The sequence below is a fragment of the Phyllostomus hastatus genome, unplaced genomic scaffold (assembly GCF_019186645.2).
Source record: "Phyllostomus hastatus isolate PE091 unplaced genomic scaffold, TTU_PhHast_1.1 phas_contig_2, whole genome shotgun sequence".
Classification (NCBI taxonomy): Eukaryota; Metazoa; Chordata; class Mammalia; order Chiroptera; family Phyllostomidae; genus Phyllostomus; species Phyllostomus hastatus.
Window position 1 is genome coordinate 1,289,926 of NW_025333718.1, and position 20,902 is coordinate 1,310,827.

Here is a 20,902-nt window from a genome sequence, read left to right on the forward strand (position 1 = left end):
TCCTGAAGTCTGTGCTAATTCTCCCAAGGACTGAAGTGTAACCAGACCTATTAGTCTTATCGTTCCCTTGCATTTGCAACATTTTTTCCTTGTTAATCTGTAAGAAGTAATCAGTAACATCCCTTCTGTGACTATCTATAAAAAGTAATTACCTAAAGCAAACCTAAGTATAATGAATGAAAACCTTCCTTGATGTATTCTATTAGAAAGCCAATAAAAGCTTGTCAAGGCAAGGGTCAGGGTACTCTCCTCTTGAGAGAGTGGCCATGCCATCCCTTTTCCTCCACAGGACTCAGCAGTCCATCTGAATTTATCTTGTCTCATCCATAACACCGTGGACACTGCAGGCCAGTGTCTGAGTCACCATCCCCAGCCTTCATGCTTGGAGCTGAGGCCCCAGACATCCTGGAGGCAGAGATAATCTCTTGTGCCCTGCCCAAGGTCCTGACCCACAGAATCCAAACACAATGTTAGCATAACAGAGTGATTGTTGTTTTAAGCCACTGAATTTTGGGGCTATTCACTGGGCAGAGTGCGGCAGATCTCACTTGGACCTCCCATGAGATCTGTAGTCCCAGACCATGCCTGTACAACATGACTGTGGCACTGACATCTCTGAGCATGAAGATCTTCCATGTGAGTGCCAACACACACACATACAGTATTTTTGATGAACTAGTGTGGGATGCAAAAAGGAAAGAACATCCCAACAGGTTTCTATGAAAAAGTTTACAGAAATAGTGGAAACTTGTATATCTGAAAGGCAAACCAGGCATTCAAATAATAGATGAGAAGAATTCTGAGGAGAGAAGCCTTCAGCATATCCTTACTGGAAACACAAAGACTTGTAGATAACCTAATATTGTACAATCAAACCAGGTAGCTGGGTTGTAAAAACCAACAGATCATACTTCCCACTGATGGGGAGTTTAGAAACTAGAAGTCCCTATCCTGATTTTAAGGCATAACTGGAACTCAAAGTAGAAAGGTCTCACTCAGAAGATAGTCTTCAGACAGCCTGGGAAACCCAAACTGTGCAAGTCTGAATGTGTCGAAGAGACAACTAGACTGTTTTGTGGGAACTGAGAAAGAGAAATGGAAGTAAAAAATACAGCAAAAACCACTGAAATGGAAGTGTGAAACCTAATAAGGACACTAGGACATGAAAAACATTTAAATTGAAGTTCAGTTCCCTCTAGAACCCACTGCTCAGCTGGCTCAGGACCCTAGGTGGGCGCTTTCATCACTGCCAGTGGCCAGGACACTCAGGACCTTCTCCCCAGGGTGTGTCTCAGTCTTGTCATCCTACTAGTCATACCACCAGGGTGGGGAGATTGGCAGGCGGGCATGGGGGACTTGTCAGCAGGAAAGAGATTTCCTCTACACAGACTTAGAAAGATTACTCCAGCACCAGTCCCAGTCCATGAAAGATGGTATTTATGTGGATGACATTAGTGGGGGTGGCATTAGTGTGAGGGACTGGTTACCCCAGGAGATTGAGCAGCATGAGAAAGCAGTTAGGAGACACCAGGAAAGAGAGCCAGGAGAGCCTGGATGCTCAGGGGTCTCTCAGACAGGTTCACTCTGGCCCACTCCAGAACAGGCTTAGCAGAGAAAGGACAGTACCTGAGGGCAGGTGGACAAGCCTCCTGGCAGCACCAGACAGGCCACCACCCCTTCCCCCTCACTGGCCATCCAACCCATCTCCATCCCTCCTCAGGAGCCTCTCCTGCTCTTAGTCCATTGGGAAACAATGTCCTCTCTGAAAGCTTGATGGGCATTCTAGGAAGATTTTATTTCTTTCTCCTTTGGTCTGTCCCATCACACATCACATGACTGTTGTTCAGGCCATCTTTAACCTCTGTATTTGCTATTTTACTTCCATGACAATGGACCATGAGGGTGTAGACCTCGTTACATGTGTCCTGTGCCCAGAGTCAAATGCTACTGGTACCCCCAAAGTGTCCCATATTCTGAGGGTGATGCCAACCTTCACTTGACAAGTGGCTCTGGGCCCAATGTGCAGCTTCTTCCATTGCCAGCAGAGAGGCCAGGCAGGGCTCATCTTCAAGTCCTCAGAGGAGCCTGGACACAGAAGGGGGACTATGTCAGTCCTCTGGGTGGCACTCCTATTTTTTCTAGGAGTGGAGCTGTCTTCCCTAGGCAAACTACCACAGGGCTGGGGCAGAGTTAACTGGGTTTAATATTGTTAAATGAGAGAGCATTAAAATGCTGAGGTTTCAATTCTTTAGAAATTATTCTGGATTCAGCACTTGAGAAACTATAGAAACATGTGACTCTGTTCCCTTGTCACCTCTGCCCAATACCATCATGTTTTCATTGAAGCAGGAAGGACCTGCTAACCCAGTAGGATTTATAGCATAACATTAATTCTTTTAAAATTGCTTCAAAAGAGGTTAGGCCAAAAGGCAGAAGGGCAGAGATAAGAAACCAGAACAGCCCTGTTTCCTTTTAGGGGTCTGGGCTGTGCAGTCACATTGTCCTGTTAGGATAACATTGCCTTGCATTTGGATTCCAACAGGCCTCTTGCTTTTTTGTGCAACAAACACAGCACTACCACAAATTATTAGATTAAATGAAATGTACTCAGATAAACTCTATAAAATCTGACATCCTTCTGAAGGATTTCTGGAATGAAACAAGAACAATTAAACACTTTGTAAACACAATTGTAAACAATTAACACAATTAAGCACTTCATTACTCAGGTGTGCCAAACTCATATACTTCCTGACTTTTTAAAAACAGAACAGGTAGATAGAACCCACTTAATCCACTAGAAAGGCAGCAGCAGGTGGGGCATTGACACACAGAGGAGCAGGCTGCTTCATTAGGGGGTGCAGGGTTTCTGAGACTCAGCTGAAATCAAAGCTATTATTTCCATTAGCATACACAGTGGGCTGACAGCAGGTGGCCCTGCAAGCTCTGTGAGAAGATTTGGATTTTCTTCCTCTATTTTTGTGCTTATGAAAGACAGACTGCTTCCAAGAAATTCAAGATGCACACCCAGCCTGGGGGCTACCTCACAGACACAGGCTCAGGAGCCAGCTGGCCAGTCCTCTTTTGCCACTGCCCTGTTGGCAGTACCTCCCTAAATAATGGTCCTGATTTGGGCTTTCATCCATGTCTAATATTAATTTGGCAACTGCTTCTAAACTTCTCTAAGGAGCCACCATCATGAAGACCTGTATAGTTGTTATTATCACATGAAAAATATCAGAAGAGGATAGAATTTGAAAGAAACTGAAGTATCAGAATCCAGGTGAAGTCAGTTCTGCAGGTGCACTTAGTCCAGGGTCCTACCCTCTGCTCTCCTCTGAACTACTACCTATTCGTGGAAGAAGAGGGTACACCTCCCAGACCCTGTTACATGGCTGGATGTCCACGCAGCATCAACTTTCTGGACGACTGCCAGGCATTTACTTCACCTGTAGCCAAATAAGTCTCAGTAAAGGAGAATGTGGACAAGTTTAACAAGTGCTCCCTGCAAAAGAGCAGGTTAAGTAATCCATGTGTTACAGGTTAGTTTCTCTTCCACAACTTAACTCTTGGCACCATTTTTTAATTGGGTATGTGGAATTCGGATAGGGGCCCTTTGGGATTGGGTAAGGCCACGACATCTAGTTCTGATCAATGAATCGTAGGAAAAAACATGTAACCACTCATGGGAAACCTTCCAGGAGTTTCCTTCCCTCTGCCATAGCAGCCAGCAGTGGTGGTGGTGGCAGGTCCATCAGCCTGAGCTGTGGGATGAAGGGACCTGGATTAGCTACTTTAGCCAAATGGCAAAGGACAAATTTATATGAGAAATGAACTAATGTTTCAGATGCTCATGGTTTGGATTGCCCTTTCAGCAGAGCACAGCCCAGTGCAGTGCATGAATATAGAGACAGACTGTGCAATGAGCTTTGAGAGCCAGAGGGAAAGTGGCCAAGTAGAATCAGATCAAAGGAGATGTACTGTTTCTGAAATGAATATGCAAATCACACTCAGTCTTTCTTCAGTCTCTAAAATGTATATTTTCACAAAACTATACTAAGTTCTTTTTAAAAATAAAGAATTGTCTTCATGTTCTTATTATAGCTTTGGTAGATTTTGGTACACTCATACACCTGTGACACATCACTACAGTCAGGAAAGCATTATCTCCATGACCCCTAGATGTTTGTTCCTGCTCTCTGGAGTCCTTTGCTTGCTTTTGTCTGGCCCAGGAAACCACTGGTCTGCTTTCTGTCACTACAGATTAGTTTTCGTTTTCTTTTCCTCCACTTCACCCAAGGACATTTTTCATTTCTTTTTAGAGAGAGAGGAAGAAAGGGGAAGGAGAGAGAGAAACATCAATGAAAGAGAGAATCATCAATCCGTGGCTTCTCATACATACCCAAACTGGGGATCACATGTGCCCAGGCCAGGGATTGAACCTTCAACCCAGTCATGTTCCTTAATGGGGAATCAAACCCACAACTTTTTGGCTACAGGTCGATGCTCCAACCAACTGAGCTACACTGGCCAGAGTAGTTTTTATTTTATAAAATGAAATACTTAGGTATAAATCTAACAAAATATGTACAAAGTCAATATGAGGAAACTTCAAACTTCTGATGAATTAAATAAAAAAAACCCCTAAATAAATGGAGAGATATTCCATATCTGTGGCTAGAAAGACTCAATTATTTCTGAGATGTCAATTCTCCCCAACTTGATATATAGATTCAACACAATCCTAATCAATATTTTAGCAAGTTATTTTGCAGATACAACAAACTGATTCTGACATTTATATGGAGAGGTGAAAGACCCAGAATAGCCAACACAATATTGAAGGAGAAGAACAAAGTTGGACAACTGATAATACTTGACTTCAATACTTACTATAAAGCTACAATAAATAAGATGGATTGTATTGGCAAAAGAATAGCATGGATTGAATTGGCAAACAGATCAATGTAACAGAATACAGAGCCCCAAAATAGACCTACGTAAATATAGTCAACAAATATTTGACAAAGTAGCGAAGGCAGTATAGTGGAGAAAATACTGTCTTTTCAATAGATAGTGCTCAAACAACTGGATATCCACATATGGGGGGCGGAGAGAGAGAGAGAGACAATCTAGACAATGACCTCTTAAAAAATTAACTCAAAAGGGATCTTACCATAAGACTTAATGTAGACTTAAATGTAAAATGCAAAACTATAAAACTCCTAGAAGAGAACGTAAGAGAATATTTAGATGATCTTTGGTTTGGTGATGATTTTTTAGATATAACACCAAAGGCATGATTTATTAAAGAAACAATTGATAAGCTGGAATTCACGACATTAAAAATTTCTGCTCTGCAAAAGCTACTGTGAAGAGAATGAGAAAACAAGACACAGAATGGGAGAAAATTTTTGCAAAAGACAAATGTGATAAAAAGACTGTTAGCTAAAATATGCAAAGAACTCTTAAACTCAACAATCAGAAAGCAAACCACCAGATTAAAAAGTGGGCAAAAGCTCTGACAACCTCACCAAGGAAGAAAGACAGAAAGCAAATGAGCCTATGAAAAAAAAATGTTCAACATCCTATGTTATCAGGGAATTGTAAATTAAAATAACAATGAGACCCAACTACATACCTCCAAGAATGTTAAATCTAACATATGATGACACCAAATGCTGGTGAGGACATGGAATAACAGGAAGTCTCATTCATGTTTTGGTGGCAATGCAACCACTTTGGAAGACGGTTTTGACAATTTTCAAAGTTTAACTCATGCTCTTAGCATATGATTCAGATATCACACACCTTAGTATTTACCCAAAAGGGATGAAAAGTTATGTCTCCACAAAATCTGCACACAATGTTTACAGCAGCTTCATCTGTAACTGCCAAAACTTACAAGCAATGAGAATCTTTCAGTAGGTGAATAGATAAATATACTATGGTACAGCCCTACAATGGAATCTTACTCGATGCTAATAAATGAACTATCAAGCCATGAAAAGACATGGAGTAACATTAAATGTATGATACTAAGTGAAAGAAACCAGTCACATAGTATATCATTCCAGCTATATGACATTCTGAACAAGGAAAAACTATGAGGAAAAAGATCAGAGGTTGCCAGAGGTAAGGGGGAGGGAAGCATGGATAGGTAAAGCATTATAGGGAACCTATCCATGTGGTATAGGGAATGTAGCCCAGCCCTTGAGAAAAAACAGCAGGAGTAAGTCAGCACACAGGAACTGGGCCCATGGATCAGTTTTCTTGTGGGGAATCAGGCCTGCATTGCAGCAGCCTAGGCTGCTATGGGGCTTGCTTTTTGCTAAAACTCCCTCACCCTGAATTGACACAGCAAACGTTTACTGCATATCTTTAAAGTAACTTCCTAAAATTTATGCCAAGCTTCCCAAGGATGGAGAGTAACCAGTTTAGCCACTTTTTCCTTTTCATTTGCAAATATCCTTTTTCTTTGTAGTAATTAGCAACTTCCTCTCCTTTGTTATCTGTAAAAGGTAACCTAAACTGAACCTGTGCATAGTAAATTAGGATCATCCTCGATGTAATGTACCCAGAAAAGCAATAAAAGCCTGTCCAGGCAGGGGTCGGGGCCCTCTCTCTCACTGAGAGAGTGGCAGTGCTATCCCTTTTTCTCCACAGGACTTCTGTAGTACATGTGAATTTGTTCATTGCAGCCATATCACATGGACCCCAAGGACTGGAGTCTGCATCAAAGCACATAAGATATTTAGAGTAGTGAAACGACTCTGTATGATACTACAATGATGTGTCAATATAGGTTCATCAACTGTAACAAATGTCCCACTCTGGAGTGGGGCAAAATCTTGATAGTGGGAGAGTCTGTGCAAGTGTAGAGGCAGAAGTATTTGAAAAATCATTGTATTTTCTGAGCAATTTTACTGTGAGCCTAAAATTACTCCAAAAATAGTCTATCAAAAAAAAAGTCATTTGGAAGATGACACAATAGCAGAAGGGCTATTTTTAGAAAATGAAGTACACTGTGAGGTGGCAGAACTGCACAGGTGGATCAACTTGCAGGATGTGTATGTATGTATGTGAGTGCATATGTGTGAGCGTATGTACACATATGCATGTGCATGCACACATATGTGTGTGCATATACATATACACAGGTGGACTGTGCATGCATGAATGTGTAGTTGAGTGTGTATTTATATGTATGTATGTGTGTAAACTCTGTAGATTGTGACTCAATAAGAGGATGAGTTTTTAAGCATTAGGGTCAGTCCAGCCATGGAACTGTCTCTAGAGGTATTTTAGCAAAACCCAATTATCCTTCTTTAGAAATGCTGCAGACAGGACTGCTAGGTTGGTCAGGGGCTGGTGGGTCTTTTCAGCTCAGATGACATCTTAAATGCCCTTGTAGTGCTAAGTTTGTGAGTCTGGGGCACTCATGCATGAGAGTCTCTAAGAGACCTTTTGCCAGGAGCACTTTATACAGGTACCTTTTCCTTAGGGAAGACTCTGTGAGTATTCATTTTCTGCCTTTTCTATGTACACCTTCAGCTCCAGGGATCCTGAAAGTCCAGTTCAGGGAATTAAGAGAGGAGGAAAGGGGTTGGAACTACAACAAACTACATATGGCGAGAAACAGACAACTTCCTTGGATCTCTCCAGTACTGCTTTGGTTATTCTTCTTAAAATCTTAGTATTGTCCTAGTACAAGTATCCAAAGCTGTGTCAAGTGGTTTAGAGAGCTTAAATGCCATGGAAACGAATGGTAACACCCTCCTTTTCTATATGCCCTAGAAAATTTGAGGCTTCTTCCCATTGTATCCAAAGTACTGATTTGTGATGAAGTTGCACAGTAATCAGAAATTTGAAGTGATTTATACCCTCCCCTACCACAGGATGGATTTTACTTTACCTGTAACTTCACTTAAGAAGAGAAAACCTTAGTTCCCAAGTCACCTCAGTGATTATCCCATGTAGAGTGGGACAACTTCAGAGATTTCAGCCAACTAAACAAAGATTCTGAATTTAGTGTTATGGCCTAAGGGGTTAGAAAAGGCTCTTGGCTCTGGTTAGAACTCATCCCAATATGCCAACGTTGCAAGTTTGATCTCTGGTCAGGGTCATAAAAAATCAACCAATGAATGCATAAAGAAATGGAAAAATAAATCTGTGTGTGTGTGTGTCCCCCTTCCTCTCTGTCTAAAATCAATAAATAATAATTTAAAAAGCATTTAGAAAGGGCTGAGAGCAGAGCTAGTGCATTGTTCCCTCTCAGACCCTTCCCCAACATAGAGCACCACAAAGCAGCAATGTGGGTTGCCCCACCCTGGTGAATACCTAAGGCTCCAACCCTTACTACATAAGAGGTGCACGGAAACAAAAAAAAATGCTCCAAATGAAAGAACAGATCGAAGCTCCAGAGCAAATACAACTAAGAGATGAAGAGATAGCCAACTTATTAGATGAACAATTCAAAACAATGTTAATCAGGATGCTCACAAAATGGTTGAGTATGGTCACAAAATGGAGGAAAAAGTGAAGGCTATGCAAAGTGAAATGAAGAGAAATGTATAGGGAACGAACAGTGAAAGGAAGGAAATGAGACTCAAATCGAAGTTTTGGAGCAGAAGGAAGAAATAAACATTCAGTCAGAACAGAATGAAGAAACAAGAATTTAAAAAATTGACCATGGGCTTAAGGTCCTCTGGGGCAACTTTAAATGTTCCAACATCTGCACCACAGGAGTGCCAGAAGGAGAAGAGAAAAAGCAAGAAACTGAAAATTCATTTGAAAAAATAATGAAGGAGAACTTCCCCAATCTGGCAAAGCAAATAGACTTCAGTAAGTCCAGGAAGCTCAGAGAGTCCCAAAGAAGTTGGACCCAAAAAAGCACATACCAACGTATGTCATAATTACATTACCCAAGGTTAAAGAGAAGGAGAGAATCTTAAAAGCAGCAAGAGAAAAGGAGACCGTTACCTACAAATGAGTGCCCATCAGACTATCAGCTGATTTCTGAAAAGAAACCTTACAGGCAAGAAGGGGCTGGAAAGAGGTATTGAAAGTCATGAAAATCAAGGACCTACATCCAAGATTATTCTATGCAGCAAAGCTTTCATTTAGAATGGAAGGGCAGATAAAGTGCTTCCCAGATAAGGCCAAGTTAAAGCAGTTCATCATCACCAAGCCCTTACTATATGAAATGTTAATGGGACTTATCTAAGAAAAAGAAGATGATCAAAAATATGAATAGTAAAATGACAGCAAACTCACAACTATCAACAACCAAACCTAAGAAAAACAAACAAAAACAAAAACAAAAATGAACTAAGCAAACAACTAGAACAGTAACAGAATCACAGAAATGGAGATCACATGGAGGGTTATCAGTGGGCAGGGGAAGGGAGGAAAATGGGCGAAAAGGTACAGGGAATAAGAAGCATAAATGGTAGGTACAAAATAGAAAGGGGGAGGTTAAGAATACTGCAGGAAATGGAGAAGCAAAAGAACTTATATATATGACCCATGGACATGAACTAAGGAGGGGATATGATGATAGGAGGTAGTGCAGGGTGGGGTGGAATAAAGGTGGGGGGATGGGACAACTGTAATAGCATAATCAATAAAATATATTAAAAGACAGCAGTTACAATAGTTTTCCCCAATATCCCTACCTCACTGTGTGCCATGTAGGCTGATCTCATCCATTTCATCCTATGTATCCTTTTTGATCTAAATAAAATTTGGTCCACATACAGTAAATTGGTTTTGCGGCCCATGAATGAGTTATTTACAAACACATGGTTTGAAAGATCCTGCTGCCAAGCTCACAGGAAAGGGTAAGTGCCTCATGGGCACATTAACAGCAGGAGGGCATTATGTGAAGTCAGGCCCAGAGAAGAGTCACAGTGTGGGAGATAGTTAATTGCAAGCACCCAGGGGCCTCATCAGTCAAGGTTTTGTCTCACAAGCTCAAGCCTGGAAGGGTCCAAATCAAATCGCAGCAGAGCTCAGCATCTGTACTATGAAAACACACAGGCACTGAAGTTTAGATCTCCCTGGACATTGGGGTTAGGAGTTCGCTGTGTTTTCTGGGGGAAAATTGAGTAACAAATAGCTTGGAGAATATTGCCAGTTCCTTTTATAAGTCCCTTGGCCACACTCAGACATGTGCACACCTACAATGGGCTCCCCAGAAGTTGATATGAAGCCAACCATTGTGTTCTCAAGGTTGGGAAAACCTGTTCAGTTGTAATCATTCACACTGCTGCCTTAGAGTACACTGCAGTGGCTTGCTTGCTTTTGAGGAGTGGGATTTAAACAGCCATTGTCTTGACTCTTCTACAAATAGAAACTGTGGGCATTTTGTACCTTACTATGAATTAGGAAAAATTCAACTCTGAATACAGAAGGGAAAAACATTAACAGGTGATTTATCAGACTACTGCTTTTCTCTCTTTTCCTTCTCTCTTTCTTTTTTCTTTCTCTTTCTTTCTCTCCTTCCTTCCTTCCTTCCTTCCTTCCTTCCTTCCTTCCTTCCTTCCTTCCTTCCTTCTTTCCTTCCTTCCTTCCTTCTTTTCACCTTTTTCTCTCTCTTTTTTCCTTCCTTTCTCTTTTTTCCCCCTCTGTTTGAAAGGTGAGAAATGAAAACTACACCTAACATTGTAAGGATGATGTACTTGTCTGCTGGGGTTTGATGCTGAAGATTGCTGCTATCCTATGGACTCATGCTCATTCCTTCCCACCAAGTCCATTTCACTTTCTACTTGAGCAAAACATAAATTGCTCTCTGTGCTTTGAGAAGTCTGTGCCTAAGCCAGGACTGGCCAGGTACAACCTGCAGTGGCCTGTGCATTCCCACTGCCAGGCTTAGCCTGGGGAGTTCTCCAAGTTAAGCTGACATATCTTCTGCTTTCCATCTGTAAGCAGGGCTTTCTTCCAAGGTGCCTTCCATCAAGAGAAACCATGGACTCCACTATTCCTTGCTGATGTAGGAGAATTGTTAGCAGAAAGTAAGCCTTGAGTGAAAGCAAAATACCTGCTGAATGTCAAACAGCCCAGGCCTGCTGACAGCAGACCCAGTGCTTGTCTTTATTAGCAATACACTTAGGAGGGCAAAGATGGTGAATGATATCACTCTCCATACAACTTCCTACAAATCTGACCCTACTTGAAGCCACTTGAAGCCAGCCCTGTTTCACAAACTATAAAGAGGGAATTTGGAGGCAAAGAACCAGAAATGTTTACAGAGCTATTATAGCACTTCCCTAAGTCTCCCCTGTTTTTTCCTCAGCATTTAGGAGGTCTAGGGGATCTTGTCTTCCAGGAAATATCCAAATGAGAGAGTGGGACCACACCCCCATCTGTGCTACCTGACAAGACCCAGTCACATCTCCTAATCAGACTGTAGGTAGAAGGGAGCAGATCAAGACCTCGGTGATTTTCACACAGACATGGACACAAAACACAGAGCAACCACTGTGCTTCACACCCAGGCTTCCTGTTAGACTCAAGGAACTTTGAGCTTTGACAGTTGAGAGTTCAGCAGTAGTGGCTGTGACTAAGGCCTTTTCCACACCAGTTAGCATGGGAATCACCTTCCTCGGAAACAGACGAGACAGGTGGTGACAAGACCTGAGTGTTGGTCAAGAGGTCCTGAAGACTCTGGTGTTTGTATCTATGCAGGGTTCCTGGAATCCCACTAACCACTGCATGCTGAGAGGGTGGGTGTGGCTCCAGGGGTCCTGGGATGATGGACTGAGCAGTCAACACTGGTTTTGGTACTGCCCCCAAAGAACAGGAGAGGCTGTCTTCACTAGTGTTGAGGGCCTCATCCCAACCCTAGCTAGCACACTCCAATCAAAATAGTTTTTTTTAAATAATTTTCTTTTTTTATTCTTGTTCAAATACAGTTGTCTCCATTTTCACCCCGCCACCCCACCCCACCCCACCAATCCCCACCTCCCACCCTCAAACTTACCCCTTTTGGCTTTGTCCATATATCTTTTAAAATGTTCCTTGATGGACCTTTCCCTATTTTCCCTCTTTCCTCTCCCTTCTGGTTACTCTCTGTTTGTTCTTTATTTCTATGTTTCTGGTTATGTTTCAGTTGCTTGTTTGTTCTGTCAATTAGGTTCTACTTATTGGTGAGATCATACTGGTATTTATATTTCACCACTATTTCACTTAGCATAATGCTCTCCAGTTCCATCCATACTGTCATGAAGGGTAGGATAAAACACTGGTTTTATATGGAAAGATTTAAAAAAGTTCACAGAATGTGGTAAAGCCAAGAGAGAATGAGCATAAACCTTTTATGCAGCAAGGCCAATAGAGATGGTTCCCTGTTGAAGATCTAGGCCCATACTGCCCATAGAGCCATAGAGACACTGTTCCATGAGCACTGGCACTGTCCCACTGGCTTTCCCAGTGGCTTTAAAAGACTGAATGTGAAGAAAGGTGAAACATCTCATCAAGTTTTTCATATAGATTACATGTTGAAATGATAATATTTTTTGATATGGAATTTAATAGATTATACCATTAAATGAATTTCACGTTTTAATTTTATTTTTATATTTTTAAGCTTTTTAAAAAGGTAGCTACTAGGAGACTTTAAGTTAGATGTGTGTCTTAAATTATAGAGCACTGATTTAGAAATCTGGAGTCTAATCCTGGCTAATCCAATGTCTAGCTGGGTGGCAACTGAGGCAAGCTCACTGAAATCAGATTCATTTTGTGAAATAAACTTAATTCCTTTACAGTTAAAAGAATAGATAAAAATGCTACCCATGCCAAGTGTTGGGCTGGCATCCCCCTCTCATTTCTCCTGGGAAGACAGATCTTCTCCTTGTGACTGAACAGGTTATGGACTGATAAGGATTCACATGGAAGGGAGTGGGTGCACATAAGTAGATTTATGTAATTATTATTATAATATCCTGGTACATGGCAATAAGAATGTTGCTCTAAGAAAATGAATATATCACAACAATTTTCTGTTAGACGGACTAACGCACCTAGAGGAGGAGACACATTTTTTTTCTTTCTTGCATAAATATAGTTGGGCCTGGGTCAACCTTATGAATACCTGAGGCCTGAGTTCCACTTCAATAACCAGCTGCTTAATGGTTTGACCTCCATGTCTGTCACAAGCCTGGTGCCCACCTTCAAGACTTAGTTGTATAAAACATCCTTGGCATTGGGTGCCAAAGAGTTACGATAACCAGCTGGGCCAGAGCCAGGGCTCACTCATGATGGGTTGCTTACCTTTTCATTTTTCTTCTCATCAGGTTTGCATTCCATGTTGGTGGGGCCGGATGTTGACAGGCTGCTAACAGTCCCCCCTCCGGTGTTCCCATTGAGATTGGCAGCAGTGACATTGGGAGGTGTGATGGCTGATGCTGCTGACATGAATGGGATGGTTGGCCAGATGCACTGGGCCTCAGTGATGGTCTGCATTGGGGGCTGATGGAGGTGCTTTGGGGACACCATGGAATGGGGCCTGAGGCTGGCTGTGGGCAGGCAAGATGGGGAGTTTTGGGTGCGCAGGGGTGACACCATAGTGGTTGGTCGGTCTTGAGCCTGAGCAGAGCAGTGGGCAGCTGGAGTACAGGGTTAGAGAGAAAGGTGAGTTGAAAGGTTAGTTTGAAACCTGACATGCAATTGCAATGCACTCTTTCCTGGGACAATCTGTCCAGTCACTGCAGACCTGGGCACATGTCACAGGGAGAGCCTGAGGCCCAGTACCCCAAGAACACAAGCAGATGGCCTGCCCTCAGGACTGGGGACACCACTTCCTGCCTCACTGCCAGTTTCCTCTTGAGTCCGTGACTGGCCCTCTCTGCTATGAAGAGCTAATGCACTCACCTTTGTTAGAATGTCTGTAAAAGCAAAGCCTGGAGGGGAACCCTGCATGTGGGGTGTCATTGCAACAGCTTCCTGGACTGCAGTGACTAGGGCTTTGTTTCTGACACTTGGTACTTGGCCTCGCTGAGCTGTGCCCATTGCAGGCCAAAGCAGCTTGTATGTCCCTTCCCTCCCCACTGCAGCCCAGGGAGCATGCACCACCCCTACCTTCCTGCCTGCATACTGCAGCCTCAATTTCCCATTCACATATCAGGAGCCTCATGGCCAGGAACCTTCCCTTGCCTAACAATGCTAGAACCCTGAAGGAAAACATTTGTACAAATCTGTCATTTGAAAAGGAGTAAAAGGCAGAAAACTGTACTTGAACAATAATTAAAATAAAGTTAAAAAAAAAAGAAAAGACAGCTCCCTCCAAACACAGTACCATGTTAAAATGAATCTCGCTATAGCTTGAGTTAGTAATTTTGAAGAACTGTCTCCTTACTAATTACAGAAACAAAGAGGGGAGAGCATGAGCCACACCACAGGGACAATGAGTTCTAGCCAGGGTAGATATGGCTCATAAAGAGAGACACAGCTGGTAACAGGAGACATCACTTCACACCAAGTGTCCATTTAACATTGCACAACTCAGTTCCAGTTGTGTTGGCCTTATTAGTCAGAGAAAATCTATGCCACACTATCACTATTTTCTAGCACCAGACTTCATGGCATGTGTGGACTCAGCAACATGCAGCCAAATGATATTCTCAGCCCCAGATATGCCTTAGAAAGAGCACACACTCAAATACCTGACCAACTCCCCACCACAAAGCAACTCCTCCCTCTGACTGTGTGTTAGGAGTCTGTCCCATTTTTCTAGAAGGTGAGATATAGGAAGGTTTATTTTTGGTTTTAAAACTACTCAGAGTTTGGGATGGCTTAGGATCCTCCCTCATCATGACTCCCTATTTCTAAGGAAGACCAGGTTAAGCAATGATGCAGATCGATGAAGCCAGTGGGGGTCACTTAATCAAACCAAGGTAATCTGGGACTTGACCAGTGCTCCTGGGGCCATTTATCTACCTCTCCCCTGCTGTTTGAGCTCCCTTTCACCCCAGTTTAGCAGCCCTGTAATGGGAGGTGATAGCTCAGCTAGAGAAGAGCAATTACACTTGGGTCCCAGAAGCTCTGTGAGGGCTGTTTCTGGTTCTTCTGCCAAGGGCTCGCATAGTTCACCTTTGGCTAGCTTCTCCCTGACCGCACATCTCTTTATTAACCACATACAAAATAAGAGAGGGTATTCCAGAAAGTGCTAAGCTCAGTAGCCATATAGTCCCTCTGGCATCATTTCCTAATCTCTCCCCTACTTTCTCCTGTCAGCCACTTAGGCCTCCTGGCTATTCCAAAACAGACATGCAGGCTCTCTCTCCTCAGAGACTTGGTGCCCACTGGGTCTGTCACACAAACTGCCTTCTCCCAGATACCTGCACTGCTGCACCCCTTCACAGCTCCCAGTCAGGTCAGACACCACCTTCCTGGAGAGGCTGTCCTCACCAACCCCCTGAACAGTGCAACCTGACCCTTTGCAATTTCAACCCCCCTTGCCTTGCTATAATTTTTCTTTCCTCCAAAAGCATGCAGCCTCTAACTAATAAGGCCAACACAACTGGAACTGAGTTGTGCAATGTTAAATGGACACTTGGCGTGAAGTGATGTCTGTCTCCTGCCACCAGGTGTGTCTCTCTTTTTGAGCCATATCTACCCTGGCTAGAACTCACTGTCCCTTTTAGTTACCTGTGTAATATGCCTCTTTATTATGTAGTGACTGCTCATTGTCTGTTTCCCCCCACCATACTGCAAGCTCCATTAGGGTGGGACATTTGCTGTTTAATTTACTGACATATTTCAAACAGCTAGAATAGTGCCTGGCATGTAGGTAGTGCTTACATTTGTTTATAAAATAAGTGAATGAGTCTTTGAAAAAAGAAAATCTCACCTAAAACATCCTCACACATTTCACAGAATTAAATCACTGGAGAAGAAAAAATACTCTATAAGACAGGAAAGCATGACACATTACACCAGCTGGTAGAAGAATTTAGGATCCCATTTATCTTCAATAGGATTCACCCTCAATGCATCAACCAATGAACTGCTGACATAGACTACTATCCCTCTAGTGATCTGCCTAGTTAGTAATGCCAAAACAACCTATGTAAGAGATGTAGGTGGTTTGAGAAAACACTACTTAGTATTCCACAGTTACTAGTTTCCCCTTTCCTCTCTTTATACCTTTGGCATGATTCAGTAACTCAAATCCCATTAGCCTTCAGTTCACTCCTCTATCTCCAGTACCTAGAAACTGTCCTAGCATCCATCCAATAAAAAACAGCTGAATGAATAAACTACCTATTCTATCATAAACTTTGTCCTTTCCTTATTCTCAGGTTTACCATTTCTCACTTGCTGTGTGAAATGAAACTCTGTAAACTCCCACAGCTTCAGGCCAGGCTCTCTCCCGACTCATCCACATCCAGACCCACCCTTTCCTTCAGTCTCATGGATACCGGGTCTCACCAGTCAACCTTTCTCACCCTCATCTAGATTCTTTTCCCTGGCTCAGCACCTTCTCTCTGGTATTTAGCTCCTCTAATAGTTTTCCTCCACCAAGTTGTCTCTCCCATTTAAAAAATCATCCTTTTTGTACTTTGTCTTCTTCTAGCTAGTACCTCCTTTTCTTGCTTTTCTTTATATATAATATTCTTTTTTCCTTTAATTTTATTTTATTGATTTTGCTATTAAAATTGTCCTGGTTTTTTCCCCTTTGCCCCCTTCCACACAGCACCCCCCACTCCCTCAGGCAATACCCCACCCTTGTTCATGTCCATGGGTCATGTGTGTAAGTTCTTTGGCTACTCCATTTCCTATACTGTACTTTATATTCCCATGGCTATTCTGTAACTACCTATTTATACTTCTTTTTTTAAAGATTATAATTAGTCAACCCTTATTTATTTTTTTAAGATTTATTTATTTATTTTATTTTATTTATTAATTTTTTTTAGAGAGGGAAGGGAGGGACCAGGGCCTATTTGTACTTCTTAATCCCCTCACCTCTCACCTACCCTCCCATCTCTTTATCTTTAACCTTTGGCATTTTAATTATGATATGTTTTGGACTCCCTGTGCTTCCTAGACTTGTATATCTATTTCCTTCACCAAATTAGGAAAGTTTTCTTTCATTATTATTTCACATAGATTTCCAATTTCTTGCTCTTTCTCTTCTCCTCCTGGCACCCCTATGAAATGAATGTTGGATTGCTTGAAGTTGACCCACAGGCTGCTCACACTATCCTCATTTTTTTGGATTATTTTTTCTTCTTGTTCTGATTGGTTGTTTTTTGCTTCCTTATGTTCCAAATCATTGATTTGATTCTTGGCTCCATCTGCTCTACTGTTGTTTCCCTATAAGTTATTCTTTATTTCAACTAGTATGTCCTTTGTTTCTGCCTGGGTCTTTTTTGTTGGGAACCGCCCTGCCTGGTTTCAGGAGCTGTAACCCCCCCATGGCTAAGGCTGAGTGGGAGACCTCCAGACCAGGAGACACTAAGGAGACAAGCTTATCTCCCTGGCAGGAGCGCTACCTGCTCCTTGCCTGGCCCCCATTGCTTGGTCGGTTAGCCAAGGATGGGTAATTTTCCTCAGAGGAGGATGGATCTAAGACAGGCATGATTATGTGGGAAGGCCCTCAGGGAAAGACTCAGGGGGGCTGTGGAAAAGAAGGGGTGTTTGACCCCCGTCCCTCAACTTTGTCTCTTCTGCCTGACTCAAGCCTGTGACAATAACAAGGTGTGGTGCAATTCACACTGGGGACTTTGGACTTCCTGGGGTGATCAAACTTGAAAAAGGAATATGTGAATTCCTGTGAAATCTGCTTGCTGAGGATGCTCTTAATTAGATTATGAAGGCCCACGCAGGAATGAATTTAGCTTCTCAAATTCTGTAGTTTTTTAGGTGATAAGACCCCAACTCAGTGGGAGCCCTTTTTAGCCCTTTGAATGTTATCTATCTGTTTGATCCTCACTGTTAGACAATGGTTAATAAGCTGTATCCATGTCCCTACCCAATACTACCTAATGAAAAGCCTACTCAGGCAGTGGTTCGGGGTGCTCTCCCTCCTTTAGAGAGTGGCTGTACTGTCCCTATTCCTCTACAGGACTTGGTAGTCTGTGTGTATTTCTCTCATATCTCGAGCATTCGCAGCAGCCGCAGATACTGCTGGCTGGTATCTGCCACACTTTTTTATGCTGTTTAGGTCCTCACTAAGTTCCTTGAGCATCCTTATAACAATTATTTTGAACTTTGCATCTGAGAGATTTCTTATCTCCATTTCATTTAGCTCTTTCTCTGGAGTTCTGATCTGTTCTTTCAGTTGAGCCATGTTTCTTTGTCTTCTCATTTTGGCAGCCTCCCTGTTTGTTTCTGTGTATGAGATAGAGATGCTTTGATTCTGTGTCTTGGTAGTGTGGTCTAATGTAATAGGTGTCCTGTAGGGTCCAGTGGCACAGCCTCCCCTACCACCCAAGCTGGGTATTCAAGGTATGCCCTTCATGTAGGCTGAGTATACCCTCCTCTTGCAGTTGAGCCTTGGTTGCTGTTAGTGATCAATGGGAGGGATTTACTCAGGCCAGTCAGCTGCAAGGACTGGCTGTGACCACTGACCACCAACCTCTGCCATCTTTGGAGGATCAGCTGTGCAGGGGCAGGGTGGTGGTGCTCTGATGTGGTCTGTAGCACTGGGTGCACTGGCTCTGGGGTTTCCTGGGTGGTGCTGGCCAAGGTGAGCCCCCCACCTGAGGCACCCTATCTGAGTTGTAAAGCAGTCTGAGATGGCTGCTACTTGTGCTGGTCCTGGGACTCACTGAAGCAAGCTGTTGCTTGTTTCAGAGGATTTAGGAAGTTGTGAAGCATGAGTCAAGACCAGCCATTCATATGGAAAAGCAGCTTTGGTGGGCTTGTAAGTTGGTTGTGGCGGAGTCTCTAGGAATCTCCAAGTTGGGTCAAACAGTGTTAGCCAGGTTGATGAAATTTTAGATACAGTACCAGTCTGCTGGCTGTGGGCTCAGAAATAGGACAATGGCCCCTGCTCACCTTGATGTCAGACACCTCAGCCTTCCCTGGCATGCCACTAGTGCCCTTCAAGCAGCCATCCTGTTGCCGGAGCCCAAAAGGAGTGAGTCTGAGTAGATGAGTCCTTGTGTGGGTTCTTTAAGAGGAACTGCTCCGGGCTCCAGAAGTTTCTTTCACAGACTCAATCCCTGTTGGTTTTTGCAGCCAGAAATTGTGGATACTTATCTCCCTACACTGGAACCCTGAGCTGGGCAGCCTGGTGTGGGGTTAAGACTTCTTACTCCCGAGATATCTCTCCTAAATTTTTATCCACCACATGTTGGTGTATACCAGCCTGTTCCTCATCTGCACCCCTCCTACCAGTCTGGATAGATGTGGTTTCTTTAATTCCATAGTTGTCAGACTTCCATTCAAGTAGATTTCTGTCAGTTCTATATCTTAGTTGTAATTTTGATGAGGCAAGCCATATATATGCCTTTGTCACCATATTGACAGAAGTATACCTAATATTCTTGAAATAATGCCGACACTGGTCTTTCTCACTGTTCATTAATTTCTCTGTATGATTTGTTACTTGCTGTCATGGCACTTTTCATCTCTGCTCTGTGTTGTGGATAAATTCCTTTGTAGGGCTTCCCAGTGTCACTAATTTCTATCTTCAACTGAGTCCAGTCTAGAGTCAGCCCAGTTTTTGTAATTAAACAAATATATTTTCCCTTTATAAAATTTTAAGTTGGTTCTTTTTCATATCTAACAGTTTCTGTTTCATAGCTATCTATCTCTTTTTTCTTTCTTCACAACATCCTGTTTTTGCTTTCTTTTTTAGAGGGTGAATGCCATTTCTTCCATTTCCTTTTAGAGGATCTTTAAAATACTGATATTAAAGACTTTCAGAGTGCTCTTATTTCCCTCTCATTTCATAGGTTTATTGGCTATCCTGTATGTATTAGTTGCCTCCAGCTTCTGAGATTTTAGTGTGTAGCTCACCTTAAGTGGGAGTGTCTTAGTGCTGTGATTTCTGTGCCTACTTACTTCTCAGGGTCTGGCTTTTTTTTTTTTTTCCTGCTTCTGCATTGTCTTCTTGGACCACCTCTTAGAACCAGGTATAATAGGATAGTCTGAGTTCTGGTCTTCCAAGGGTGGTGCAGACCTAGTCCTCAGGCCACAGCCCAAATCAGCTTGGTGCCCAGGTGTGAATGGCTCAGTATTGACCATGACCTGGAAGAAGCTGTGACTGTGTCTGGTCCCTGATACTCACCAGGGCTCCTTGTCCAGACTCTCTTGCAGGAGCTGAAAGTCAGCCAACACCACCTGCTTTTCATTCTTGAGCCCAGGACGGGGCCAGCCAGCCCTTCAACCCCACTTACTGTTCTGTGTTATATTTTGTTTAGATCCACAGAGATCAATTTTCAAAAATTTTAAAACAAATAAGCAAAACTGCTTGTGATTAGAACAAAGAAAGTAGGGGATTTTAAAGGTCACTATTCAACACTATTCAGGAGTCATTCATTTACTTCTTAGCCCACAGAAATATGGTTTCCCATATTTTCAGAAAAAGTATCCATTGATCTATTATTTATCTTTATAGCAATATCACACTAACTTGGTTACTATAGTTTTATAATATGTCTTGAAACCAGTGTTAGCTTTCCAAATTTGTTGTTCTTCTCAAGGTTGTTTTTGGCTGCTCTAGGTCCTTTGCATGCCTATATGAATTTGAGATCCAGACTATCAATTTCTATTGAAAAGTTAGGTGAGGTCTTGATTGATATTCCATTGAATCTATAGGTCAATTTTTGGAGAATAAACACCTTAACAATACTGTCTTCTCACTCATGAATAAAACATATCTCTCTATTTACTTAAGTATTCTTCAATTTCTCCTAGCAATATTTTGTAGTTTTTAATGTACAGGTCT

At 42.5% G+C, this 20,902-nt stretch overlaps 1 protein-coding gene across 1 annotated transcript in view; it reads right to left on the reverse strand.

Moving 5' to 3' along the window:
- Nucleotides 1–20,902, reverse strand: part of SH3RF3 (SH3 domain containing ring finger 3) — a 473,665-nt gene that overhangs the window by 40,911 nt on the left and 411,852 nt on the right. Inside the window, exon 8 of the mRNA XM_045835238.1 lies at nt 13,273–13,607. Within this exon, the coding sequence (XP_045691194.1) occupies nt 13,273–13,607 (335 nt within the window). The remainder of the gene's footprint in view (nt 1–13,272; nt 13,608–20,902) is intronic.